This window comes from Metopolophium dirhodum, chromosome 6, assembly GCF_019925205.1.
Source record: "Metopolophium dirhodum isolate CAU chromosome 6, ASM1992520v1, whole genome shotgun sequence".
Classification (NCBI taxonomy): Eukaryota; Metazoa; Arthropoda; class Insecta; order Hemiptera; family Aphididae; genus Metopolophium; species Metopolophium dirhodum.
In genome coordinates this window covers 830,315-843,734 of record NC_083565.1, presented here as the reverse complement: position 1 = coordinate 843,734, position 13,420 = coordinate 830,315, and the positions used below count along the sequence as shown (strand labels likewise).

The window sequence follows — 13,420 nt, the reverse complement described above, 5'->3', positions numbered from 1 at the left end:
ATAAGTAGTTAGTCAACTTAAGTAGGTATCTTGTTAGATGGGAAAGTGGATCTATCTAGTTGGTGCATTGAGGAGGTAAAAAAGAGTCAATTTGTACATGCTTTTAGATGATTTTTATATTCATTTAACAAACTATATCTATGTACAGGTAAATAAATAAATAACCTATATAAAAAAAGGAATAATTAATTTTTCAGACTAAAGAAGTCCAAAACTGATATAGGTACTGATATAAACTGAATATACAAATACTGTATTAAAAACTAAAATCTTAAAATATTAATTTATTGTACCTATTTAGATGGCTGGATTAGTAGAATTATTTTTTATGATGATCATTTATCATAGGGAATGTTGATTTTAATAATATTGCGTATAATAATCGCTTTATTATATTGATACCTACTGTACATATTATATCATAAATGATGACGTTCGCAGTTTCTTCTACTTTAAATTCTTAAATACAATTATGTTATTATTATATTATTAAAATATTAATTATATCTCAGATATCTCTATTTTTAGCAACATAATATATACCTAGTTATTTACCACCCACCCTTACAATTTCGATTGAGCGGCCGCTCCTTAAAATCATTGTAAACACACCAGACACCACTACACATATGTATATTATATGAATATATATATCATACAATTCTGCCTGCTACTAATCGCCGTTATACATCCACCATTGCAATTAAATCCAAATATGTCACATTTCCAGACACTGCAATACATACATTGGCGCAACTAGACATTTGAACTAAGGGGTCCTTAAGCTCCAAGTTTTTTTGTGACTCAATGGGACCTAACACCCAACGATTTTTTAGGGGATGCTAAGGACCCAAAGCACACCCCCCCCCCCTAGTTGCGCCAATGACTACATACCATCGACATAGGTGCCATTCAGACAAATTCTCCTATTATGCACAGTACGTATATTTTTAGTAGCAACTATACAAAAAGCAGCTTTTGATAATTTTCTGAATAGATCAAATGTTTATTGTCTAACACCATACAATGTTCAGATATAATAGAATGAGAAAAACAAACCGTAGCTATTTATGCAATGTCTCTTTTTGAACATATTTGTTTATTTTTATATTATTTATCACAATAAGGGTTATATAATATATTATAAATAATATACAATATATCTAATATATATTGAAATACATCTCTTAAAAGTACATTTTTTTTAAATTACATAGTTATTATAATGTTCATATAATTAATTTGTAATAATAATTTGTATAATATATGTAATATGTTATATAATATATGTCGTGACTCGTGAGCAATCAATATTATTGTAGGTTTTTAATTAATTTTGAATGTTCAAATTTGTTTTTATAAATAAAAGAGTATTTTTAATTCTAATGCTGAGTTGCATAAACAATCACTGAATCACTATTTAAACATTTAACGAATCAATAGTACATAATGGTCCTTAAATATAATTGATTATTCCGTTATTGGTTTATTAAATGATTTAAATAAATCATCCGAGCATACAATCCAACCATAAGCGCAAATAGCGTTTGATATTTTTTTTGGGGGGGAAGGGGCTGAAATCCTACTATAGTAACATTGAATAAGTTAAAAAATTATTGGGGGGCTTGTCCCCAAAAGTACCCCCGACTACGAATACGAATCCGACATAAGCATGATAAAAACAACATGATATGATCTCAAATGTCCAAATTTTATTCAAGTCTGCACTCTGCATAACAACACGTCACTTGCTTACCCATATTATCATTAAATTATTATTATTTATTATGCTACGCTACGTAACGTGCTGTGCCTACCAAAGTACCTAATGATTTGACTGTCAGATTCTATGACCATGTTTTTTATAGGCTATGGCCATTGGCGCAAATAGTGGGGGGGGGCTTGGGGGGACTTAGTCCCCACAAATGTCGGTCAAGTCCCCCCAGTTTAAAATCTAGTAATTAGTACTAATTTTTATATTCTGTGGTACTAAGCAATATGGCCTTTGAGGAGGGGGGCTTAAGTCTCCCAAAAAATTTAGTCAATTTGCGCATAATTTGACATAGGCCATAGGGCATAATAGTGTAACAACCACGATTTAAGATATATCGTGGTAACAACTAACAAGTAAATTGTTAATAAAACAATAATAATTTTCAATCTCTCGAATAATAGGTACTCAAATAATAGGTAACTTAATAAGCCTGCTTTAATTAAAGATCAATAATTCCCTAGTCAGATGCTGTTTAGCTTTTCGTAAAAATTTACTCCGGTATACATATTAATATGTAGATTACAACGTTTGAAAATGTATCTCACGTTTGATACAAATTTATCAAATTGACTCAATTTTTGGTTTAAACTGACTACTGGAATTTACTATGAAACATCATGAAAATACCATTATACTTCACTGTTTCTAGACGAAACCATAAAATTAATATTATACCTATATTTATCGTCCAAAATACAAATTAAATTATTTGGATGAAAATAGGAATTTCGTGTATCTTAGAAATCAATTGGTAAAACTGATCGTTAAGCGTTATGAGTTGTGAGAAAAACAACGAAAAGTCGATATTAATATTTAATATTTAATAAAATATAAATAAAATATAATACTGGTACGTAGTTTAATAGCTGCTGCTGCAGTTAAATTATACGTCTTAATCTGTACTTAATCTACCTACTTTGCTTTACCAGGAACTACTGTACTAGGTAGTTCTCCAATCAAGATAGTAGAGACCGCATTACAATGGTAGCTATTTTTGTGGCAAACGTTAAATTTGGAATCCAGCGCGATAACACTACACTATACTAACACTATACTAATGGCCGATAACTACATCCACATGTGTACACTGTCCACACACGAGTTACGACCACAGTTCTCCGAATCCCACCGTTCCGTTCGCGACTCCTAGTGTCGAGTTCCAGGACTGTCCAAAGCTTGAGCCGTCCACTCGGTCCGTCGTCCGTTGATGTCGTCCAATAATTATAATTACCGTGGAGTTGTAGCGTCGTCAAACATTGCAGTACAGTACTTTTCCATATTTCAAATCTCGTTTTGTCAACCGAATTTACCCGTCTTCGACACAAAACTATAACCTACAACGATATTCATAATATTATTGTTATAACGTCACTACGTCAGACGTTGAACGATAATTCCATTAGTTTCCGTGTAGGTTAGGTTCATACGTTTTACTTGTAGTCAACGATATAGGGACCTACTTTGTTTTTGTGAGTGCAATATTCATTAGCATATGATACTATTTATTTTCCGTTTTAACGTAGTACCTATTATAATATGTAATTTTGATGTTTGTGGAATTATAGAAGATGTATGCAAATTACAATCCACAATTCGACAGGGACGGAAGGAAGAAAAATTTAAGAGAAGGACTTCCAGCTTATGCATATTCACGGTACTTACTATATTTGCTTGTTTATTTTATTATATTTTTCTTAGCAGGTACCTACCTATTAAAAAAATAGGTACCTCCTACCTACTTCTTTTTAGATCCTTATTTGTGTAAATGAAGAATGTGTTAAATACCTGCCTAACTAGGAACTTTTAGATGTGATATTCAGATTTATATTTTCGCTTTATTTATGATATTACTACCTATTTAATATTGGTTATAATTTATAATCATTCAATATTATAAGTTTTATACTAGGTATAGGTTGCATTAATTGCCTGCTTTAAAAAATAATTGGTAACTTAGAAATAGTTACTTTTACCTGATAGAAGATATATAGGTATAAATTGTAAATTGTAAATTGTAATACAGTTAAATGTTGTATTAATTCAGCACAAAGCAATATACCTATTTCTAAATAAATATTTCTCTCCAAGTCTGCCATAGACCCAAAAATAACTGAATCTTTTTAATTAAAATGTATATCAATATATTCCTCAAGACTCTGGAGGGTTTGTAGCTTCATATTTTCTTCCCTATAGCATAGACTATTGCCTCACACATACATTTTATTTCGGCTCATGAAAATTGAATATTTTTTGTGATTTATGATGTATAGAGTTGCAATGTTATTATGATTAATTAGATATAATATTCTGTATTGTATTATATTTTGTCATTTTGGCTAATAGTTAATTTATATAAGTGTGCACAAGCATGCTCACCCCAATTTTTGATTTAAGAATACATTTTTTCAAATCTTGGTTTTTGGAGTTTTAAAATAAAGGTACTTACATAAAGATCATATTTTCAAATGCCCTTTAATTTCAGTTTGTAATATTGGTTACACATAAGAAAAAAAATTTACTTATTACCACCTGTGAAATGTCCATCTCGGTTTCATTCATTCCCAGTAATACAGCTAGTATCTTAATATATTCACAAGATATAACCTAATAATATGTGTATGGAAAATTTTAAAGAAAAATTGTTAAATTTTAAAATCATGAATAAAGATTATTGTTTGATAGAAGATTAGAGGAATTTTAGAGGAACAAGAGTAAGTTAACAAAAATATGAATATTTTAAAAAGTAAAATAAGTTCATGTACGGTCATTAAGGTGGCATTAAATTTTAAATTTATATGTATTAATAACCTTTAAATTAAACGATATATATTTATAGGTACGTTCTTGTTTTTTAAATCAATTAAATATTTTATTTTTAACTTAGTTATTGTATGTGTTTAATATTTAGTGGAGTTGAGTTACGAAGTGATAAAAATCCTTACTTGTGTATGCAATCTGAAGTGTATGATCCTCGAAGAAATGTTCTCAACATAAGCTATCCTATAAATGGTAACTTCCATAAATTATTATTTATAACTATGAAACCTTGAACCATCAATTTTGTATAATCTATTCACAGTTCTTAGTTCAAAAAAAATTAAGGTTTAACAAATTAAGATTATTAATGGCTGATATTTAAGAAAAAACAGTTTTTGTTGTAAATACTGTGCGATTACTGTGAATACTTTCAGTTTCATATTAAAGCAACATATTTTTATAGATTTTCATTTTCAATTATATTTGTTAAGATTATTCTAAAAAATGTATGGTTTAATAGATAATTTTCATAATTTTAAAAAGTAATCCATCTACTTTAATTTTCATTAACATATCATTTATTTTGTGAATTAAAGTTAATTATTGTTTTCTAGTTCCTGAATTTGAGCTACCAAATGAAGAGCAAATATCTTACTACGAGCAATTAATGATGATGAGCAATGAAACTATTGTACTAAGTAATTTCTTGGATAAGAAAGAAGCTCTGGTAAATCTATTAATTTGATTATTTTTTTTATGTGAAGCTTTTTGATTAAATCTCATTATTATAATTATCTGTTAAAAAACAATTATCATTTTAAATATAGATTATAACCTTCTTTTATACTAAAACGTATAGGCTATTTTAAGTGGAGATCTTATTGATACAATAAAAAGGATTTTAACTATAGTAATAATTAGTAGTTTAAAACAAATAAAGTGCATATATATCTAAAAAAAAATGTGACAGTTAAATGATTTAGATTATAAAAAAAGTTAGATTTTTCTTCATTAAAATAATACACTATAAAACTGACAAGAAATTAATTTTTTCATTCATAATTTAACAATTTATCCTTATCACTATGTTGAATGTACTTCAAAACCCCAACATAAATAAATGTATTTCTTACTAAAAAAAAGTGTATGGAATTTCATTGGGAAAATATTAAATTTTACCAATAATACTTTTATGTTTATAATTATGACCTTTTTAGCATAAAACACTATATACAGTGAGTTCCACTTAATGTGATCACTGCTTTATAGAATCAACCGTTTATTGGAATCAAAAATGAAAATCCCAAACCAAATATTATATTGAAAAAAAGATGCTTTATGGAATCAATTGGTTTATAGAATCATTGACCTGGACCAATGTGATCACATTAAGCGGTACTCACTGTATATCCAGGGACGGATTGGGATATAAATTCGGGCCAGAAATGCCGTATCTATGCCAACCTTTTATGAATAAAATTATACTATTGGTAAATTTAGTTAGATATACAAATTTGTGAACTTTTGGGGGAAAAGGATAGGTAATTATACAAAAACTTAAAAAGAAAAGGAAGAAAAATGAGTTGACTGGCACACGTATGGAAATCGAGTGGCATAATGAAGGATGCACTTAACTGAAAACCAGAAGGTAAGGGACAGGGCTCTGGGCAGCCCGAAGAAAAGGTGGATAGATGAAACCAACCAGATTTTCTGGGTACTTGGGATTGATAAGCCGGAAGAATTGGCAAATGATGAAGAAGAATCCATTCGCGTGCAATAACACATGGCTCACGTGTGCAAATGAAAACTGAAAATTAGGAAAATTAATAGTCTATAAGCATGAAAATACAATAGTTTAAATATGTTAATTAATTATTATAAATATAATTATGTTACCAATCTACAACCATTGTGTACATATTTATAAATTAACAGAAACAGTACTTGAGATATACATACATTTAAAAATTTGTTCTTTTAAAGCTCTGCCCAAAAGTTATTTACAAGAAACCTGATTCATTCCAAGAACATTCCCTTAAGAACTCAACAGTGAACAAATGCTCATCAGAAATTTTACCATTTTACAAAATATGTTTTGAGTAAATTTATTATTTTTATTAATATATTTATTTTGTTATATTCTTCTAATCCTGTATATGCATCTGCATTAACAAAATATGTAATTATTTTAGGATCATGAAAGCACCAATAAACGATTCAAAATGGAAACTATGTTTAATTACTGAACATTCATCTGAGCTACGATCCGAAATACAACAAATTTACTTACATATGTGGTTATATTACAAACATTATATGGAGAAAGTTGATTTAGGTGTGTTAGATACCTGTAATCGAATCATGGGATTTGGACAATCTGTGACAGAAACAGAACGAATTTATCTTACAATTCGAGATGACTATTTAATGGTAAAATATTATTAATGGATATTTTAAATAAATTAATTAATCAACTCAATATAGTTTTTCATCATAATTTGTTATGTTATTTATAAACATTAAATATTAATTACTATTATTATTTAATGCAGGCAATGCAAATATTGGTTTTATTGAAATGCATACTATCCAATCAAAATATATCTGTTTTTAAAGATATCATGGAGACGTTAGAATCATGGAAAATCCTATTACAAAAGATGAGTACTAATCCAAAGATGTATGACTTGTCACCATGTAGTAAGTCAACCTTAATTCTGATGTTTAGTTATTTTCTGGTTATTAAGTAAGCAAGTATGTATGTAGTTATATACTTATATGGAATCAGTTAAATAAAAATAACATAAGTATCGTGCCATCAGGAATCAATTAACAATGGATACTGGTTTTCCAAATTACATGGAATTTTTGTAGGGTATTCAAAAAAAAAGATTTCAATCTAAAAAAATTAACATTTAACAATTTGTATATAATAATTAAGTAAATGTTTACAGTTCACAATACTTTAATAATGTCAGCATACATTTTGTCGACTCCATATTGTTTTCATTGGTGGTAGAGCAAGTATTAAAAATGTTATTTTGTATCTTACAAAAAAAAAAAAAAAAAAAAATAGTAAGATTTTAATATCAATTTGGTTGACTTAATATGAGATATTTGTTATAATAATAAAAATACGACATATTAAATAATAATATAAGTAATATGATTAAAAAATAAATATCAATTGTTTTAATTCAGATTTCATCACTATTAGCAGCTTTGTTCAAAAGAATACTTATTGTTGAAATTTAAAACTTCATATATATATTTTTTTAATTCAGATGTATGGTTGAGAAATAATTATCATTCACATATAAAATGTATTTATCTATAAATAATAGTGAATTCCTGGAGATATTTGACCACACGTTCTGGCCTTTGGAAAAACTTCTGAATCATCAATACAGTTTTTTGCCTCATTAAGTCATGACACCTTAGTCCAAAGACCTATGATAAATTATATAAATTGATTAGTTAAATAGTATGTTACATATTCAACCTAAAATAGTATTGTTGCTTATTGTTATATTAAACTGTAGGATACAGGTGCTTGGTAAAAATGTGTAAGTGCTATATAAATAATTGGAAAGGTTATATTTATATTTTAGCACGCTCGCTTTCCTAACTTTGTCTGTAATTTTCCCATAGCCAATAATGAAAGTTGGAATAAAATTAGTAGATTATCTGTTTTTTCCATTAGGTTTTAATGTAAATTATTATTTTCAAAAAGAAATGCTGCAAACTTTGCAATAAAAATTACTAAATATACAAATTAATTAGGGCAACTTACATAAATTTGCTAATTTATGTGTACTAAGTTCATTATTATTATATAATTATATATATTACTATATTCAGCAAGACTAATTATCTAAAAATTCATCACATACTCGACTAATAATATAATTTTTATGTTAAAACTTTTTTTTTTTAGTAATAAAAACTACTAATTGAGAATTATTTTTTAATTGTATTTTAGTAAAACAACTTACTGTTCACTATCAATAGAACAATTTGTCTCTTTACCTACTATGTTGTCTATTTTGCAAACAATTTGTTTCTGACGTCAATATACACCAGTTGCTGTCATTTTCTGCAGATGTTTAATCTAAAAAAAAATTAGTATTTTTTTTATTGTCATGGTCCATGTTCAGTACATAGTTCATAATGGAATATTATTTAAATATTACTTCACTAATACAATTTAAATGCTCCTTTTAAATTTAGTATTTACTAGTAAGTAAGTTAGTATCCACAACAAATAATAAAAATTGTAAAATGGTATTTTTATATTTAGTGGATTACCTTCATTATAATTATCTTAATTTTTATACAACCAAAAAGCCATCTAAAAAATCTTTTATATATTAATACAAATTTATAAAAACCGAACAATAAATTAAATATTATGTAATTATTCAAAATATTAAATTCATTTAAAAACGGCTTAGGATTAAATGCTTACTTTCATCAGCAACTCTCTTAATGTTTTGATACATTTGTATACAAATGGGAAAAGTTAATATCTCTACCTTATAATGTGATGGAAGTAACTTTGTTTCTATACAAAATAATACCCAGTTCATTTATAGTATGTAGTGTAGTGCTAAATATTTATCACATAATACTACAGTATTACTTAGGTACTTCACAAATGAATTACCTGGTGGTTATATGTTAGGTACAAGTTATCACTAAATTCCATAATACAGTGATCACTGCCAAACTTCACAGTTCACATTAAACATTCTGAAACATAATATAACAGATCACACAAATTGCATAAACATATTTATTAGTAACATATATGTATTTCAATTTTATATACTATGTAATATTTTTATCAAAAATTGATATTTAAACTTCTTTAAAATGTTAAAATCAATTTGTCAAATGTATGATTATAATGATATAATCTACAAGGTATCTTATTTTAAAACTGAAATTTGCTTATGTGTAGTTTTATTATACCAAAAATAATATAATTTATAAAGCAATGTGAAAATTCTGTACAATATGTTAAAGCTAAATTATCATAGAAATATATTGGCAGTATACCCTTTTCATATAATATTATGTTTTGGATGTACCATAGCCATATTTAACATCTATATTACATAATTAATATTCTATTGTTTGAGATCCAATTAGTGAGAATTTTTTTAGATAAGATGGTTTTACTTACTTTATTAGATTTACGGATGACATAACATGCCTAAATGTCGTACTTATACAATCTTTTAAAATTTCCTTTAATAATATATTTGGGTATTATTGACTTCTAAACTATTGCCATGCTTTGTATAAAGTAAGAAGGATAAGCAAATTTAATTTACTTATGTTATTCATTTATAGATACTACTTTGGAGATGACAGAATTGTTAGAGCTACTAACTAGAAGCTATTTCAAAACAAGACATTATTTAGAAGCTTGTTTTATTTTAATGGTTAATAAAGAAGATACCATTAAAGAGCAGCAGGTCAAAGACGATTTGTTGTGCAAATTTTGGTATCTGATGGTTGACACTCCAGAACATTAATATTCATTTTAAAACTTTTTGCCGATTTTATAAGTGTTGTTAAAATTGTAACTCCTGATTTTATGTCCTAACAGTAACTTATTTATTTTTTCTGTACCAATTTAATGATTTTTTATTTGTTTTATTCAAAGTGATGTTATAAGTATATATTTATGTATTTTTAATTTACAAATAGCATATATTTAATAAAGCCAAGATAGTATTGGGTTACAAGTAGTATACCAAGATTGAGCTGGTATTATGCTATTGCTATGGTTTCAATACAAATGTGTAAAATGCTAAATAAAATAAAACCCAGTGAAATTTTAACTACTTGTGTTGTAACAGTTCTATACATTTTTTTATTTTAAACCTTACATTAAAAAAAAAAAAACAAAGGTACAACATATATCGCAACATTGCCGCCATCCCTGTAAAAACATGGGATGTTTCGAGATTTAACATTTTATTATGTTTTATAAATAGGTAAAAATCGATTTATTGTTAAAGGATTTTTTTTTGCAATTATTTATTTAAAAAAAATTATACATATATAATAAATTTTAAAGGGTTTGCGATTCTGATTTATAATGGTAAAACCAAAGTATTCAGCATAAATTATTTATAATACTCGAGATCATTACCGGAATTACACAAAATAAAAAAAAAATATATTATGTAACATACCGGTAAATTAAAATACAATGAGTTTCAAAAAATAACCAAATTGTTATTTGTTGGAGAATGGGTAAAACTTAATATTAACAAAAAGTATTATCAGAAGCTGTTCTTAAAAAAAAATATATATATATATATTTATACTTATATTTACAAGGAAAAAGCATTTACATTTTGGTACTTGACTGATCAATCGTCTCTTCCAGTACTCCGTAATAAGAACTTCATTTCTATTTCTTGTCCATCTGATGAACTGGAAGAACTACTGGAGTCTGATGAACTTTCACTATCTATAGAGCTATCAGAATCATTATTCCTTATCTTGCTTTGTATTTGTTTAAGGGCTTCAATTTCGGCTTGCAGCAGTTTGTTTTGGGTTATCAATTCTCTATTCTGTACTTGCAATGTTCTATATTCTTCTAAATCAATAGAGTTATCTTCATCTTCTTCTTTAGGTATGCCATTTAAATATGTAACCGTATTTTTTTTAAACCTATATTAAATAAAAATAATTACTTATATATGTTTTATATTTTCCTATATATTTGTAAATTATAATTTTTTTAAGAAAATATATTTTTTAAATGACATAAAATAATATTAAGTTATTATAGTTAACTAGTGATTATTGGTATTAAATAAAATATTATTTTACATGCAATTTTTTTTTTTACCTTTTATTAGACTCTTGCATTTGTATTTTTTCTTCAAGCTCAATCACTCGTTGAATGAGTTCGTTTTTAGTTAACACCGCCAACTCTTCTTCTTGAACAAGTCTGTAGGTATCAATAAACTCCTTTTGTATTGAAGTACCATCATCTGATGATGAAGAATACATCTGTTCACCTTCAGATTCGACACTAGTGTAACTTGAATTTCTTGTACGCCCATTTTCATTGCTGTACCGTGCTAACAGTTTTTTATCTATGTCTGGTCCATCATTATGATCATCCATTAAAAACTGATTAGTGTTGTTGGGAGCCACAGCTTTGTCTCGATATAATCTTCCATCCTTCATGTATGGTGTTTGCTTTCTGCTTTTACGTTTACCACGACGCGTACGTCTATTTCTGTGATCTAGAGTACCGGGACCCTATAAAATATTGTATTAGTTTTAAAATGACGAAAAAAAAAGTTAGTACTAACTATTGATTTATAAAGAGTTGATCTTTCAATTTGGATAATCAGGGTGGATATAATTCAATAAAAAATAAGGTACATTTTAGGACATTAAATATGATAAAAAAATGTTAATTCTTCATTTTTATAATGCTGCAACATAAGCATACATTGTTTACGGATTGTACTTCCAGGGTTATTCATAGGTTCAGGCAATTGAAATGTAAATAAACAATGCAACAGAACCACAAGAATCTTGTGTTGAGGTAGGTAAGTAATATATTTTTGTCGAGTGCCAAATATAATAAGATAAATGATAGTCAGCACTTTAATGGTATTTTTTAAACTTAGCTTATTTCTTATAATTCGATAAGGATTATGAAGTCTTGAATGTTATTTTAAAAACTTCCCCTCCTCCAAATAAATTATCTAGTCTTACACACGATTACCTCAAATCGTGCATGGGTAATAATATTGTAGTATCAACAAATCGACGATTATTTTAATTGAAAAATTCCCAAAATAATCTACAGGTCGCAAAAGGTTGAAGAACGAGTCATCTCAAGTCAACTAGACAGCAGAGTTAATTTCGACGCAATACTTTTCAGCCATAACGCACTGGAATTGTAAACCAACAACAATAATAATCGAAGAAAAAAAACATGTTCTATAATCGGTCTATAATAGTGGTCGTCCTTGGCACACTGGTTAGTGCATTTCATTCCACACGAACAGCACTCACATCAAACTGTGGCGTATGTACGCAAATATAAAATTATTGTAACTATTATTGTGAGTCGGTTAGGAGCCGATATGCCGCGAGTTCGTGAAAAAAATTAAAGCTCATCGATGGCCGACGAGATTTACTCGAGGATATCAATATTATCGAATAAATAGCCTAATGTACGAGTACACGTACGTCCGCCGACATTTCCTAGAGACGTTTGCTCTTCGACATCGAGCCATCGAGGGAACAAAGAAAATCAGAAAACCCGGTGTAGCCGTTGAGGATGATAAAGCGTGGGGAAAAGTCGGTTACTTAGTTATGAACGACATGTCACATGTACCTTTAGCTGCCCTTTGATGACCGAATTGTTATTGTTGCAGTTGAGATGGGCGCCGTACCGTGGCGCTGGGCGCGCCGGGGCTCCGAACGCTGTTGCCGCCGCCGCTGGGAGTGCTGGTGTCGGAGGCGCTGCGGCTGCGGCCGCCGCCGTAGCCGTCGGCCCGTCCCCGCCGCTACCGTGGTTGACGATCATTCCGCAGGTTTCGCTGTTCGGCGGCCGCCCGACGACTGCGGCGGCGACGACGACGCCATTTTGGTCTTCTTCCATTGTTATTTGTTGTTGTTTTTGTCGTCCTGGTCGCACGTCTCCCAGGTCTCTCGGAACGGTCGTGGATCGTAGGAATCGACTGGAAACGGATGAGGCGTTTGTGACGCGAACGGTTTACGTTCGAATCGGCAAACGAAAACGAACGGTGTCGTTATCGATTAGGGGGCGTAGTCGTAGGTACGTCGAACGCACGTCCGCAAGCCAAAGCAGTCAAACTTCGACTGCCGTCTGCCAGT

General features: G+C 28.9%; 2 protein-coding genes across 6 annotated transcripts; one reads left to right on the top strand and one right to left on the bottom strand.

Annotated features, from left to right (window-relative positions):
- Nucleotides 1-2,851: 2,851 nt before the first annotated feature.
- Nucleotides 2,852-10,383, top strand: LOC132946471 (uncharacterized). Of its 2 annotated transcripts, XM_061016480.1 has the most exons (8): nucleotides 2,852-3,243; nucleotides 3,340-3,428; nucleotides 4,683-4,783; nucleotides 5,146-5,258; nucleotides 6,515-6,630; nucleotides 6,724-6,961; nucleotides 7,084-7,231; nucleotides 9,890-10,383. In XM_061016480.1, the coding sequence occupies exons 2-8, from the start codon at nucleotides 3,343-3,345 to the stop codon at nucleotides 10,072-10,074; spliced, it is 987 nt and encodes a 328-aa protein (XP_060872463.1). In that variant the 5' UTR covers nucleotides 2,852-3,243; nucleotides 3,340-3,342; the 3' UTR covers nucleotides 10,075-10,383. The 2 variants fall into 2 exon arrangements, with proteins under 2 accessions (XP_060872463.1, XP_060872464.1); XM_061016481.1 differs by lacking the exon at nucleotides 2,852-3,243 and having other exon boundaries at nucleotides 3,290-3,428.
- Nucleotides 7,432-13,402, bottom strand: LOC132946470 (protein HEXIM1-like). 4 transcript variants are annotated; one of them, XR_009664711.1, is made up of 6 exons: nucleotides 12,918-13,402; nucleotides 11,406-11,824; nucleotides 10,903-11,224; nucleotides 9,198-9,283; nucleotides 8,527-8,642; nucleotides 7,432-7,981 (listed from the first exon to the last, which is right to left on the bottom strand). XR_009664711.1 is itself a non-coding variant. In XM_061016478.1 (3 exons), exons 1-3 carry the CDS (start codon nucleotides 13,182-13,184, stop codon nucleotides 10,921-10,923), a joined length of 990 nt encoding a protein of 329 aa, XP_060872461.1. In that variant the 5' UTR covers nucleotides 13,185-13,402; the 3' UTR covers nucleotides 10,813-10,920. The 4 variants fall into 4 exon arrangements, 1 of the variants encoding a protein (XP_060872461.1); XR_009664710.1 differs by having other exon boundaries at nucleotides 8,561-8,642; XR_009664712.1 differs by having other exon boundaries at nucleotides 8,565-8,642.
- Nucleotides 13,403-13,420: the final 18 nt, after the last annotated feature.

What these genes read in the sequence shown, in the direction of transcription:
- LOC132946471 (XM_061016480.1), top strand. Translation starts at nt 3,343, where the DNA reads ATGTATGCAAATTACAATCCACAATTCGACAGGGACGGAAGGAAGAAA. An exon ending in CATAAGCTATCCTATAAATG is followed by an intron (nt 4,784 to 5,145) that starts GTAACTTCCATA and finishes ATTGTTTTCTAG; the next exon opens with TTCCTGAATTTGAGCTACCA. An exon ending in TTTTACAAAATATGTTTTGA is followed by an intron (nt 6,631 to 6,723) that starts GTAAATTTATTA and finishes TAATTATTTTAG; the next exon opens with GATCATGAAAGCACCAATAA.
- LOC132946470 (XM_061016478.1), bottom strand. Translation starts at nt 13,184, where the DNA reads ATGGAAGAAGACCAAAATGGCGTCGTCGTCGCCGCCGCAGTCGTCGGG. An exon ending in TCATCAAAGGGCAGCTAAAG is followed by an intron (nt 11,825 to 12,917) that starts GTACATGTGACA and finishes AATATTTTATAG; the next exon opens with GGTCCCGGTACTCTAGATCA. An exon ending in ATGCAAGAGTCTAATAAAAG is followed by an intron (nt 11,225 to 11,405) that starts GTAAAAAAAAAA and finishes TATTTAATATAG; the next exon opens with GTTTAAAAAAAATACGGTTA.